Source organism: Anopheles coluzzii, chromosome 2 (genome assembly GCF_943734685.1).
Source record: "Anopheles coluzzii chromosome 2, AcolN3, whole genome shotgun sequence".
NCBI lineage: Eukaryota > Metazoa > Arthropoda > Insecta > Diptera > Culicidae > Anopheles > Anopheles coluzzii.
The window spans coordinates 86,091,957-86,107,012 of NC_064670.1; the positions used below are offsets into that span (position 1 = coordinate 86,091,957).

Here is a 15,056-nt window from a genome sequence, read left to right on the forward strand (position 1 = left end):
GCACCAGAAACCGTCCGAATAGAGCCCTGTTTTAGTGGCATAATAAAGATGAAACAGAAGAGCGAGAGATTTAACAGGAGAAAATGCGAGAGGAAAGTTTAACAGGAGAACTTTTCGAGCAACGATCTCCACTCCACAGACTCTCCATTGCTGCAGATTGGGCAAGGATGCAACACAACTCGGATAATGTCATTTCGGATTCAGTTTCCTTCGAACCGCGGTTTGATGCTATCGTGTTTATCCCTAACGCTCCGTACAAAGCGATACTCCTTGCACACAGTGTTTTTCGCCATACGGTGGTAGATGGCAGCTGGTTCGATTTGTATCCGCAATCTATTGGATCGATGGGTTGTTTGTTCAACCCTCTGGAACCAATACTGTGATACAAAAGTGGTGAATCAATTAAAAAACTTGTCGACAGTGCAGTGAGTTTGGGGTTAATTGTTTGATTGCAAAAAATGGATTGAATGGATGTAAATAGATTTTGTGTAAGTGTACGGCACAGCACTGAAGTTGGAAACTAGTCAGCAGTGTGGGTTTGGTCCTTAAAGTTTCTGATTTGTTCAAGGAATACAGTGCAAATGGAATTGGCGATTAAAAACATGTAGAAAGTGTTACTGATTGATTTTTGGAAAGAAGGTCAGCATCGAGCATACGGTCAGCAGCGAATCAATCAACAAAAGCAGTTAAAAACGCTTTGCATGCATTTTAGTTAATATTACCACACACAAAATCAATGTGTAATTATAATTTTTAATATAGAATCTGATAAGTGATAATGAGAAATATGAGAGGTTAAATTCTACTTATATCTTATTTCTACTGGTGTGAAAATTCAGAACGAAACCATGATCGTAGCTCCGCACAGTGGCAGTTCATGTAACAGCGTACCATTATCCATTGCTGTGCATAGTCTTTTCCCTCCCCGTGGATCGTGCGTCTGATAATATTATCGTTTGTAATCCTAGCCATTATCTGCGAAGCAACAATTTATCTTAAGACGGGAAATGGAAGAGTGAGAGCGAGTGAGTGATCAAAACAAAAAAGTGTACCAACATCCGAGCAACATGCTATCCGAGGAATAAATGAAAAGTTACACAACGATGCCTAGCGCCTGGTAACATAGACGGCATTTTCGTGACCATCATTTTGCAGTGTAAAAATGTGCCATCCGGTTGACGTCGTAAAAATTAATTAAAAGTTAAATTAAACCTATCGTTGGCTCCGCCCGTGGCCCACACCCGCTCCCACCGTCGGAAGCGTTTGCCACAGCTGACGCAAGGAGGTGCTTGTTAAAAGCACAATGCATTTCATGTAATGAGATTGCTGCTGTTGCTGTAGCACTGCATCCGTTCCGGAAAACCACTTGTATGCTGGTCTAGCTCGTCCTACCGGGTGCTGGCGTGTGCAGTCGGTCGTGTTGCTCGTGGTCGGATGAATGGTTCGTCGCGCGTTCGATGTCGTCGGTGGTCGGCGTGTTTGTGTGTGCTTGAATGTGTATGCCAGCGTACGGTGTGTGCGTGCGGCCGCATCCCATGAGCTAGGATCGAGAAGGCAAATTTCCCAAACCCGCTCAGCGTACTGGCAGTGATAAATATGCGTGACCCTTGCGGCCCTCAACCAGGAGAAACTGGTCGTTTTGGTGGTGCGGCGATCAAACCACGGTGGCACGGGCAGCAGGCGTTGGCTGCGGTTAAAAAGAGTGAGCATAATTTAGCGCTGCTAGTGACACCCGCCCGGTTTGTTAGTGTGCGCGGAAGGTACGGAAAAGTCCGCCCGCTTGCGCGAGTGTTAGTGTACAGTGGTAAAACATCACACCAGCCCCGGGGTAAGTGGCCAACCAGCTGCTGAAGAAGAAGGCGACCCGCCGCCGTTAGTGCAGTGCGAGGGAAGTTGGGTGACTCGACACGAATTAGACACGCACGGGTTGAGGATGCAAGGTTAATACCGAAACCACCTACCATATTAAAACAACGAGGCGTTGAGTTTGAGCGAGCCGAAGCTGCTTGCCTCCGTCACTGCCCCTATTTGCCATCCACAAAAACTTGCCATTTCTGAAAGTCAGCGTCTCCCGACGGTGGATTAGTTTAACATTGGTTGGTTGCGAGCTGCGTGGAGCACATTTATCAAACCATTTATATGCAGTTTCAAGTAATTAGTGAAGATGTTCAATCAATTCTATGTCTTCTACGTTGGAGTCTACATACTACTGTTGCAAAGCAGAATTAAAGGTAAGTTTGAACATTCATAAAAGATCAAAATAGAAAATAGATTGTCAAATTTGTTTGAATTGATATATTTTTTCAGCATCTCATAGTGATATTTATTTAAAACTAACTAAAACCACTTGATGTCGATTTGCCCAAAATTGGTTATTCTGATTTTTTCTATCTTTATCTCAAATTTCGCACCAGTGGTGTAGTACATTTTTAAAATTTCCACGCATGAATAAATGAGAATGAATATAGAGGTTTGAATGAAAATTCCATTGCTGCTCAATGGAATCCTTGAACACAACATTTTTTAAAGATTGTAAGCAAAACAATCAAACAAGGGAATCGAGTAATTTTTTGGCAGTTCACTTGATCTCAATAAATTGTTATACTGTTGTGCGAAAATGTAATTATTGAACCAAAATATTCTTCTTCTACTTATTTGGCGCTTAGACAATAGTCGTTCTAGGCCTGCCTCGACCTTAGGCTTGGCTATCCATATGGTTTAGTAGACCTACAACTATACACAAGGATATTCAACCCAGGGGGATTTGGTCCTTAAGAGGCTTTAACGTATGACAGGCATGTTGTTGAATCCTCCGAGGCGAAGGCTGTTGGTAATGGTAATGGAAAGCTGTTATGGCATTCGAGCTATACAGAACTTATTATGAAACTACACTTTCAAAAATAAAATAAATAAAAATGAAAAATAAAAATAAAAATAAACACAAAGCAACACTCCCCGGAAGATTTCATACCACACCGTTCAAACAAAAACAATTGAGATACACTGATCGAAAACAACTGAAACGTGCAACATACGCACGCATAGCAACTTCTGGCCAAAAGCGCAGCGTATGAACAATTTGTACACCGTAACCTTACAGTGTTTCTCTAGCCAGCTCAACACTGTAAGCTTCATTTCCAATCCGTAAAATCCCTATTCAACATTGTCAAATGAATGTCGTGCGTACACCGAGCAACCAATGACAGATCATTCTATTTTCCATTTTTATTGTTGAAATGTATTTTACGGGATTAAATAGTTCGTTTCTGATGTTGGGTTGACTTGAAAACCGTGTATATAATTTAATTTTTTTATCTATTGTTGGACCTCCGCAGGTTTACACAAATAGCTTGGCTAATACTTATAAACTAACCAAAACGAAAACGCTGACGAAGACGATTTTTGAACACTGACAAAGAAACATTAAAATCGAACAGGTCACTCATAACATTTAGCTCACACATAAGTCACATAAGTTCAATGGGTTGCATTGTCCGTAAATGGTCCTCGTACGTTCGGCGAAAAAATAAAAATTCGTACTAACTATTCTAGATGGTGCAACAACAAAATTACGGCTGCAAGGAGCGCAGAGCAATCGATATCACCTTGCAGCAGCCAAAATGGGAATACACTTTTTTCTCCTGACATAAAGTGACTCCTAACCAAACAATAGGCACCGTTGATAGTAAGGAGGTTGGACCTCGTTATACCAAGGAAGGAATCGTAAAGCGAACCTAGTAAACTTGCGCTGTATACTTTCCAGGCGATTGATTAGGCGAGGAGCTAAGGGGCACCAAACTACATAACAATATTCCTGGGTGGACCTAACGATAGCGCAATATACGGCTTTTAGGCACATTAGGCACGGCTGGTTATCCTTGGGGATAACACTATCAAGATCAAACCCATCAAACGTAAGTTTACAATCTAGCAAGACACCAAGATCTTGTATGCAGGATGTGCACGTCCGTGAGGTATTAGAGATTACAAAATTATACTTGATCGGGTGACGTGCTCTAGTGAAGGATACAGACTGGCATTTAACTGGACACAGCTTTAAATAGCTATATAAACGATATAAACTCATTCCGTAGTCAACCTTCTGAGGGGTAAAAAATTTGAAGAATTTAGTTGATACTAATGAAAACGAAGGAAATAACTAAAGCAATAAAACAATGTTTTTATCACATCGTAGTTACGTTTTACAATTATGGGGTCCTTCACGATTCTAGTCAGTTTTTTGTATGGAGTTTGACAGTTGGAGGCTGAAATCATGTAAACACTCGATACAAAACCACACAAAAAACTAGCCTGCAATTTTCAGTCTAGATTATTCTAGCCTCAAAGCTAGAATTAGATTCGAGTACCTGCTCGAAAACACGGTGTTGTTTACATTTACCCCAAGGTGCATTAAAGAGATCTGGTGGTGGAATCTAGAGTCAAAGTGTATGTAGTCCAGGTGGTCTCATAGCACGTTTTTTAAAACCAAATTTGAATATCACTTTTTGACAGGATGGGTGAAAACTTTTGTGCAAACAAGCTTTCTTGAGGCTTGACAAATACTCAAAACACTCTTAAAATCTTCATTCAAAAGCAGAAGTGATAAAAATCAGCTTTTTAAATTCATACACTTTGGGATAAGCCCACCTGTATATTATACTCATATAGATAGCTGCTCGAAAACTGCTATAGCAAGCAAACAACTGACAGGCTGAAATTTCACCCTTGAACTTACAATGGAAAGGGCCCCTATAACAGAAAAATAAATGTTCTAACAACTTTGACAGCCTTTTAAATATGGGCTATTTAATAGAGCTGACTCCGCCCAAGCATTGTCTTGTCTGAAAATGCTCATTTGGAACATAATTTTGTTTTATGTCCAAGAGTAGCAGCAGCATAGAATTTATTAATTTATTTATTATTACGATTCTAATTTAACGATCTTCGCTATCCTTTGCTGAACCAGCTGACATGACATAACTGACAAAACTCGTCAAAAAGTACTACGCCTTTTCTGTAACTATATCATCCACATCATTGGAAACAACGATATTGAAATAAATAATGATGTCCTTCAATGTTCCTTTGTTTTTTTTAAATATGGTAAGATTAAGTTGAAAATGTACAATAGCACACTAATAAATATGTTTTATAAAAAAAACTGAATTTCTAATTTTGCTGATGTTGTTCAGTTTGTTTATTCAGTACTTCTTTTGGAAATAGAATGTGGATTAAAAAAAGAATGTTAACTGAATCATTAAGATATGTACTGAATGCTCATAAAACGGACACATCGTTCACTGCTGAAAAAGATACAATCGATTCGTTGATAGCTCATTTCTACCATCAGCTCGATGTAAATGTTTTCATCTTTTGGATTCAATTTTTCCTTCATATTTTTTCAGAAACAAGTATAAATCATTTCTTTACACCCGCTTCAAAATTTCAGTTGATAGGACTTAATTTATTAGTTCGTTGATGCTGAAAAGTTTGCAGCCGAACAGTTGCTGAGTCGTAATGTGTTTTTTTTTTTTTTTGGAAAAAAGTTTCTGCCAAAATACTTTCGATGCAGTTCGTTGCTGCTGAAACTTTTGCAACTACAAACTGTTTGAAGACAAATCTCAAACGTCTATGACAGACGTTGAAAATTTCATCTCTCTAAGTTATATAAAGCATGCAGTACGCTTTTTTAAAACCAACAATTGCCCGTCGTCTTATTTGTAAGACATCATCTTTGAAATGCCCTTGTGTAAACCTGAACCTTGCCTCCACAGGGAGAACATCTATTTTGCTTACATTACATGCGATGCTTTCCTTCTTTTTTTTTTCTTTTATTCCCAGTTTCCGTCAGCTCAACCATGATGACCACCACGACCGAGGAGTCTGCCGCTTTACAGCCGTACTTTGATTTTGACGTGCCCCGCAACCTAACCGTAACCGTAGGTCAAACTGGTTTCTTGCACTGTCGAGTGGAACGTCTTGGGGATAAGGATGTAAGTATTTGTATCTGGCGATGATGCTCGGAATAGTTGGGCTCACCGTATTGATGTACGTGCTGCTAGGGTGGATGATTCATTTCGTAGATTTTTCACGTTCTCAATCGATTATCGTTTCCTGTTGAGCAGCGGTGATGAGGGTAAAATTGGTTTTCGCTGGGAAAACATTGTTACTTGATCGTGATAGAGGATCATGCTACCTGCGGATGAAAAGGTTTTTCTTTTTTACTTGACGGTGTGTTTGTGTTGCCAAATGATTTCTTTCAATTCACATACACATACAACGTTAGAGGAAACATCAAAGAAGGGTTTTTAGATGATAAATTGAGCTCACATCTTCCAATCGTTGTTGACTTCTGCTATTTTAACCTGATGTTTAATTTTTACTATAAATTGTGAGCTAGGGATAAATGTAACTCTTGGTAGTATAATAAATTTTGACCAGGCGTTTTGTTACCATGCTTTGAGGTGAAGATGATTACTGATTTCTATAATTTCCAACAAGCACGTAATGAAAAAATATACAGAGCACCTTTAATCAATTGTAAGGATGTCTAGTGATTGAGATGATAACTTATTCATCATTTCGTTGATAAATTTCAATTATTCTAAAATACTTTTAGAACTTTAGAACCGCTCTGAAAAAAACATATTCTTACTCCTTTACCGTTGTTAAAGGTGGCATGGATCCGTAAGCGAGATATCCACATACTCACAACAGGCGCTTCCACGTACACCTCGGACCAGCGATTCCAGGTAAGCACGTGCACTCCGAGAGTGTCATTGAATATTTACGGCCAACGGATATAAAATAATTTTCCAGGAACGTGCTTCAAAAACTTATTTCCTTTCCTTATTTTACTGCAGGTGCTCCACCCAGAAGGTTCCGTCAATTGGACGCTGCAGATAAAATATCCTCAAGTGCGCGACACCGGCGTGTACGAGTGTCAAATTAACACCGAACCTAAAATGTCACTGTCCTATACACTTAATGTTATTGGTTAGTATGAATTTGTCGTATTGAGACTGTTTTATTTCAATCCTGCCTATTTAGTGTGAAACACTTAAGGAAGCAACTCACCTCATACGACCTTTTTCTTCATCTGGCAGAGCTGCGGGCGAGAATTCTTGGTCCGACGGACATATTTGTCAAATCCGATAGTGAAATCACAATGACTTGCGTCATTCAGCAGGGACCACATGAGCTAGGGACAATTTTTTGGTACAAAGGTGGGTAGCCATTCCTCGAACGGATGTAACAGGTGGAATGTACCATTCAATTTGCGCCAGCAATGCGTTGAGCCATATTGCTGCCTTGCATTGTTTCATGACATGTACACGTATGTTTTTTTTTTCAGGATCTACACTCATCGAGCCTTTGGCCCAAGAAAATGAACTGCTTCCTAGTGAAAAGCGTAGAATTATTGTCGAAACAGATTGGACCGATGTTTTGACATCTAGGTGAGCAAAAAATCATATATTTTCGACGAAAATATCCTCTAAGTTTGAACATTTTCTAGATCTTCGTTTGAACGTAATATATGTCTTTCGCATTCTAATCCGTCTGAAGTCCTTCTTGGTAAACTTATACGCAATATCTGTTTTATTATATTTCCTTCTTTTCCAACTAAGGTTAAAAATCAAAAGGGTTGTACAAAGTGATACAGGAAATTATACTTGCGTTCCAACAATGGCAAAATCGGCAAGCGTGTGTGCCCATGTGATTAGTGGTAAGTTTGTGCAAACATTTCAATGTAGCAGATGCTACCGAACACAAAAGACTCATTACTATAGCAACATACACAGTATTAAAATAGAAATAAAACACGTATGGAAAACTTTCACGCATTGCAATTGCATTATGTACAATCGTGCATCGCGGACAGAAGCACATATACAAAGAATTTTACGTTCCCAAGCTACTCTTTCCTTTCAACACAGCGAGGAAAGATTTGCTCTTCGTACAGCGGAACATTGTTGTTCTTTAAAAAATAATTTATCTTACGATATTCTTGAAAGCCTCCATACGACTAAAGGCACTTAAAGCTGACTGAGATCAATCGTTAAAATTGTTAGTTTTCAAAGGCAAAGTAGTCAACGACCAATATCAATTAGTCAACGACCAAAGACATGAGAATCATGTTTTGTTTGTCACGCGCAGACATACCATCATTACAGTAAATGTCTCAGTAGGAAGTAAAAGCACGAAAAACATTTATGTATTCAATTAGGTCATGGTCTGCAATACAAACAAATCAGTATAATAGCTCATTAAAACTGATAAAACGATGTTTCGAATGATGTTGTGTGCTTTTCCCATAGCTTTCCATATCTCATATTATATCACTTCAATGATATCATTGAACATGCTAGAAATTACTAGCAAACATATTAATATCTGGCTGTAATTGCCAGCCGATCTTTTGTGTAGACTAAGGGTCTCCAAACTTCCTCCCACGGGCCGCATGCGACCCTCGGGAGCCTATTATGCGGCCCTTGGCGGCTTTGTTAAGGTTAAAAGAAATAGTTAATTCTTGTGACTATTTTTAAAGAAAATGTAATTGTATTTTTAAAGAAAATGTAATGTCTATTCAGAGTCGTAGACCAGGCTTAAATATTAGAAAGCTATAGACATTTTGTATATCATGTTAGTATTTTCCTATAAAGACGAAATTTAAACGTTCGCATTAGTAACAGGCAACGGCAACCTATTGCTTAAAACGAAATAAAATAATGAACATTCCATACGTACCTTCCCGGTTCGTTTCATTTCAGGTGAACACCCTGCCGCGATGCAGCACAACGCCGCATCTAAAGTGTCTCAAACGCTTCTGCTACAAACGGCGTGTATCATATGTTTAGGTGAGGTAGCATTAGTAAGGTATTTGTTAGGGAAAATCAGACTGATTGTATGGAGTTTGAGTGGTGTAAATGACGTAAGATGAACCATCGCATTGCCCTGTATTTGGCAATGAAGTAAGTGCTAGAGTGCTAAAACGTTTGTCTAAAGCCAGATGCAGGGATTACGTTTATTTAATTTTTTTTCTATCAACTCAGTCTCATGAGAACGTGTTTGTATCATTGTAAAAAATCGAAACTCACTTTTTTCACTCACAACCATTGAAGTAGCGTAAGAAATCAGAAAAAAGTCACCACTTGCAGTTAAAATCACAAAAAATAGCCATTTGTTACACAGTTCATGAAACCCTTTCTGCAAGATCCTACGACAGTCTCGGAATGGGATGACTGAACTGTAGCATGAACTATGATTATTAACTACCGTCTTAGAAGTAGGGCCACCATCATGAAATCAAACTGTACCTTTAAAAAGTGAACCGGTGCTGGAACATTTAAACATAAATTCACTAAGAAAGGATCTTTCCAATGCATAACAGACGAATAGTAATACAAAATGAAACAAATATTCGCTGAATCGATTCTGTTTGTGTACATAAGTTGATGTAAGAAGAGAACACTCATTTCAACTGCATTATTACCACCCTTTTTATGGCCAACCATTTTCTGTACTGATTTTCAGATCAAAACTATTTTTCACCAAAAGCCATTTGTTAAGTTGAGTGATAATTTAACGAATATTTCCATCACTAAAGTAAGTCGTGTATGAAAATCTGTTCCCAAAAACGCTTAAGCATGCTGCGGTGTGCTTCATCCTAGCAACGGGAAATCCTTTTATGAGCTCCATTATCACATCGATGAGTTGCCTGTGGTGTGAACAGGAACTTTGATCTTTTTCGCCCGCCCCGCTTAGTTTGATGCTCACGAATGTGACGCTTTGTTAAGGCTGTTAATTAATTTGTCATCGCTTCTTCCCGAAGCGTTCGGAAACTGCTGTCAGTAGTCAGGGGTTAACGATAATCTTGAAGTTGTTCGAAAGTTAGATCCAGTATTTAAAACAATCCTTCTGGCGGAAGCTACCAGAAGCACCCGTTTGCTCGAGGGGCCATCTGAGACCGGCAGTGGTTCGCAAACTTCCCTCTCAGTGGTGGATGGTTGATTATTGTTGCATGAGCGAAATAAGCCGGCAACGAAGAGTTGTGGGTTGCTAAAATAGATGGAGCAGGATTCAAGGGATCCGACCAAATCCCACCATACACCTGGCCTGGGCTTTATCGATCGGTAAAAAAAACAGTGTATGTGATGACGCCGTTGATCATCTAAGGGAGGTATCCTGGCCTTTCGTCATTAAAATGGCCTTTACCTTGCACGTATTTCATTTCTGCGTTTATTCGCATCTACTTGGGATGGCTAACAGAGGAACATCCCTAGGGGTACCGGAAATTATGCAAGATGGATTGTGGATGTTTTTTTTTGTATTTTAAACTGTCGAAAATGTGAGCAGCAGTGTACTACAGGATGTGGGTTTGGACCTGATTTTCAACAGGTTGTTATAACTTTTTTTTTATTGGTACACTCTTCATCATAGGGTTTCCATGAAATATTTTCAGTCTTTGGTTTTAGTATCGACTGTTATTCAAATAATAAACTTACTTTGTTCGATAAATATTATTGATCCTCCTATTTTGCTTTCATTATCGTATAATTGGAAACGTTTTAATTAAAGGATTGATAAAAAATCATAAAAAAAAAACAATGTTAGGAAAACGACAAAACTGATGATAGCAACATTCGATGTACATATATTACTTGGTTTAAAATTCACAATTCTGTACTCAAAGAGCTGAGTGAAAACGGTAAATTGGACACTGTACGGACACAATTTAAACAATACGAGCAGTTCTCTGTAGCATAGCACATCATTTCACAACAATGCAACATAAACGTGACACACACGCATTCTGTACAGTGCTCAAACACTCTGTAGAACAACGTAGCATTGATTGATAGAACAATTTGCCCGGAGCAATCATTAGGACAATAGAGGATTTGATTCATATTAAATTTCATCAAAATTGCATCACTGCAATGTTAATTTACAAAAACAGCTGATTTATGGAATGCACGAACCACATCGTCTGGAGTTTCGATTACGAATGTTAATTTACAGACTTTTTAACGTTAAGCGAAATGTGACTGTTTAGCTACTGGACACATTCATATGGATGTATTGCATGTAGAAGAGTTTTAATTCAAAATGTTACCATCGATTCAATCGGTGGTAATTTCATCGAAATAGTGCAACATATTTGACGGTGATGATTGTACAAAACTCTCTAGACATCGAATTTATTTAATCGTTTTTAAAGGCAAAATATGTAAGAAACTATTTTCGTTTTCTTTATTGTTATTCTGGTGTTATTTTGAATACAATACTTATAAGAGTTTTATATTGTTGTTTTTTTTATTAATTAAAAACTGTGTAATTATTTACTACTAACTTGTTCATTGACGAAGCTCAGATACATGAAGAAGCTTACACGTTTATAATTCAAAATGGGATACAAACATGTTTTAGACAAAATAAGATAGTGTTTATAAAAAAAACCTTGTATAACAAGAAAGCCGGATCTTCACAGGAGAAATAAAAACGAAATTGTCATCTTTGAAACTGTGTATTTTTTGTGTAGTTACCTGAAATCAATACATCGCAAAAAACACTCGTGCAAAACACTACAAAAATATTGCTCTAGCACGAGTGAAAAATCCGAAATAACTGTTAGCATAAGTTTGTTTGCTTATAAAACTAAGAATGATATTGACAATAGATAAGTCATATATTACATAAGAGCAACATGTACCCTTCTTTTGCAACATCAAAAGTCCGCTAATTTAATTGATTTTTGCACGCTATTGATTTTGCTTCTATTAAATCAGTTTGCTAGAAGCTCAATTTTGCAAAGCCTTTTCCATTCTTTTGCCAATTTCTTCTTAGCGGTTCATTCTTTCTTTGGATGCAAAAATCGCTAACAGCAAAATGGATGAACGGAACGGAACAGATTGTAGATAAATTATGCCAACAGCACTTATCGGGATGGAACGTTCAGCTCTTAAAGAAGATGCCGGCATTAGATAATTAATCAATTTCCGGCAGGTGAGACAAAACCCGCACTCAGCAGTACCACGTAAATAATGATGTTGTTTTTGTTGTTGTTGATGTAGTGATACCTGATAAGTGAATTCGTGACACTTCTTAGCTAGGCTGAGTGGGCTAAAATCTGATGCGATTGAATGTGGCAGATTGGGCTGTGTGAACTATGTAGCTGATGTAGTTAAATATTCATGGAAATCGTAGCATTCATTGTAAATGTCTTATTCTTTTTATGTCTTATTTTTTCTCGAATCATGTTGATGTCTGTATTTTTTCTTAATGATATTATACTATGTCATAAATATTTTATAATTATTACATATATTTTTTAATTGTTATACGTTTCATCTTTAAAATGCATCTTTCTTTCAAACTTTAATTATTGTGGTGAATATGAGAAATGATATTTCTAAGGCATCTTTTTGTTTCCTTTTTACCACTTTGAGTGCCATGACTTCCCTATATGATAACCAGTTATGTTTCTTGGGGAGCCATGGCTATCATATATGATAGCCAGGGATAATTAACTTAATGTCTTGTAACAAATTGCGCGTTTTATCATTAAATTTAGCAACAAGATTAAAAAAAGGATAAATAATCTTGTAATATGTACGGGTTACAATTTTTTGTATAAAATAAATAGTTGATACCAATAAATGGTCAAAAATCTACAATATAAAAGCAAATTAATAATTCCTTCGTTTAAATTAATGAAATCACATGAAGTTTAGTAATAATGTAAGTTTTCGAACGGTCGAATATACAGCAGATATTAGTTAAAATATTATCTAAATGGCAACATCCGCTGTTTAAATGATCGCTTTTCAATGAAGCATCTTGTTGAAAACAAATGTATTCAAAACATGTAACGGTTGTTTTCCCGCTTTGATGATCAAAGCAAAGCAAAACAATGAAAAAAAACAATAAATCAACCATAAATTGTATTACAGATCATTATTTTCATTATCTTTTAGTTTGTTTATATTCAATTATACTTCCTTGGGAGCCATGGGTATCATATATGATAGCCATCAAAAATGTAAATAAAAAGTGCTTGGCCTCCAGGGAAACATAAACAAAAATGGTCTGGCATTCAAAGTGTTAATGTATTGTAAAAAAAAGGGTGCGAATTTTACTTTTTTTTATTTTTCCATGAAGAAGATCTTAGCGTTCTCTCCGTTAGGATTGTATCACTGCAATCCGTGTTGCACTTTGTTGTCCTTGTATCAACAGAACGGTATGGTATATGATCGGTGTGGATTTTTGTCCATTTTTTTACATTATTGTACTCACTTGCACAAGGTGTTTGGTAGGTGTTTGGCTGATTGGAGTGCCTTGAATACTTATTGATGGAAATAGAAACATTTTCATCATTTTCATCAAACAGTTTCATTGATCGAACCTATACAAAAACACCTTTGCACATATAAAAAAAAAACTAATAAAAACAAAATAGAAAAAAACATTGTTTTGAAGATTACTAGAATACTTCATTCTCTAATAATTGTTCCAACATTGCTTTGCATTACACTAAGTCATCTTGTAGTGTTTTTGCTAATATTACCAGTGGAATATACAACACAAACAGTGATAATGTTCGTAAAATTTTCATACCCACTTTCAAAAGTTTTCATTCGTAAGCGTGGCAGACCGTGGTAGGCATTGACAGTCGACAACCCCGTGCACGACAAAGCCCGAAGGCTAATGGATGCGTTAAGAGCAGTGCTCTCCAGTGCTGACTCCATTCATTAACGTCCTCCTACATCGTCATAACTCAAACGTGTTGCCATTTTTCATCCTCGGTCACGTTCATTTTTTCCTCGCACAATGTTGACATCACACGCCGTCACCCAGGATGCAGGATGTGCGGAAGTACCGATCCGTATCTCACAACCAACCACACTGGTGCAACGTTTGCAGAGCGAGGTAACGGCACGGCGCAATGGATGTGCTACCGTAAATATCCGCAAGAGAAGGTACTCAACGCGCGCTGTATGAACCGGCACACGAGCAAACTCTGCAGTGATGTAAATCGTAAGTCTCGCAGCGGAGCGTACGTACCTTTTGATAGGCAGCTACAATCATTTTATCGTTTGCCGAGGGCTGGTTTTAAGCGCCTTCATCAAGCGCCTTGACACCCGAATGAACCATGCTGTTGCTGCAAAAGGTTTGCTTTGGCTGTTTGATTCGAACATACCCTGCAGCCTGTTTGCCCATTTTCAAGCTTTTCTAAACTTCAATTCTACACAGCAGTGTCATATTTGATACATAGTGAAAATATCAAATTGTAGGCAAAATGGTGCAGCATAATCTATTCATTCGATGTTTGCTAATTGAAAATTGAATTGAAAACCAATTACATGCAAAGTCAAATCAAATATGTTTATACCTTAAGCGTTTTAGGAACCTACACTTACTTTACAAACAATTTTCAGTCTCGTTAAGGATACCTACCCGTAAGAAAAATGAGCAAGAGCAAACTACCAGGTAATTAATGCTTAGCAAGCACGTTTCTATCTATGTGGTTATGTCTTATACCGTATGCGTCGTACAGCCTGAATTGATATCATTAACAGTTTTTGCGTCACGTTCATTTGGATCACCTACTGTGCATTAAATGAGATTCTTCCATTACCCATGAAGTCTTATTTGCGTCGCTTCTGCTTTTCATGATGATTTACATTTAATTACAGTTTTGCCTTTTTACCTGCACGATAAAGCTGAGATAGAATATAACAGTTTTTCAGGTTCTGCTCTAAAGATGGTAAAGGTAATGAGTGATTCGTTAGATCTTTTTTTCATGATTTATACCTAGCTCATTGTCAATGCTGACTTAAACAGGCGAATTTACTTCAGATATATGGCGTTTTACTTTTTCCAACAATAAAGAAACTTCAGTTCGTTATGTTAATTACATGAAAGAAAGGTTTAACGCTAATAAAACACAATTCCACAAATATTTTAAGCTGTTAGCGTTTTTAATCATGTTTATTAAGTTGCTAAGTAACTTTTTAGTTTTTTAATACTTTTTAATGTAATCTGTTAAATCACAG

At 37.4% G+C, this 15,056-nt stretch overlaps 1 protein-coding gene across 3 annotated transcripts; it reads left to right on the top strand.

The window, feature by feature from the left end:
- Positions 1-208: 208 nt before the first annotated feature.
- On the top strand, positions 209-11,505 carry LOC120951711 (zwei Ig domain protein zig-8-like). 3 transcript variants are annotated; one of them, XM_040370566.2, is made up of 9 exons: positions 209-488; positions 969-2,231; positions 5,842-5,993; positions 6,675-6,752; positions 6,864-6,996; positions 7,107-7,226; positions 7,355-7,457; positions 7,629-7,726; positions 8,772-11,505. In XM_040370566.2, exons 2-9 carry the CDS (start codon positions 2,165-2,167, stop codon positions 8,939-8,941), a joined length of 921 nt encoding a protein of 306 aa, XP_040226500.2. In that variant the 5' UTR covers positions 209-488; positions 969-2,164; the 3' UTR covers positions 8,942-11,505. The 3 variants fall into 3 exon arrangements, with proteins under 3 accessions (XP_040226500.2, XP_040226502.2, XP_040226503.2); XM_040370568.2 differs by having other exon boundaries at positions 209-425; positions 840-2,231; XM_040370569.2 differs by having other exon boundaries at positions 209-425.
- The last annotated feature ends 3,551 nt before the right edge of the window (positions 11,506-15,056 follow it).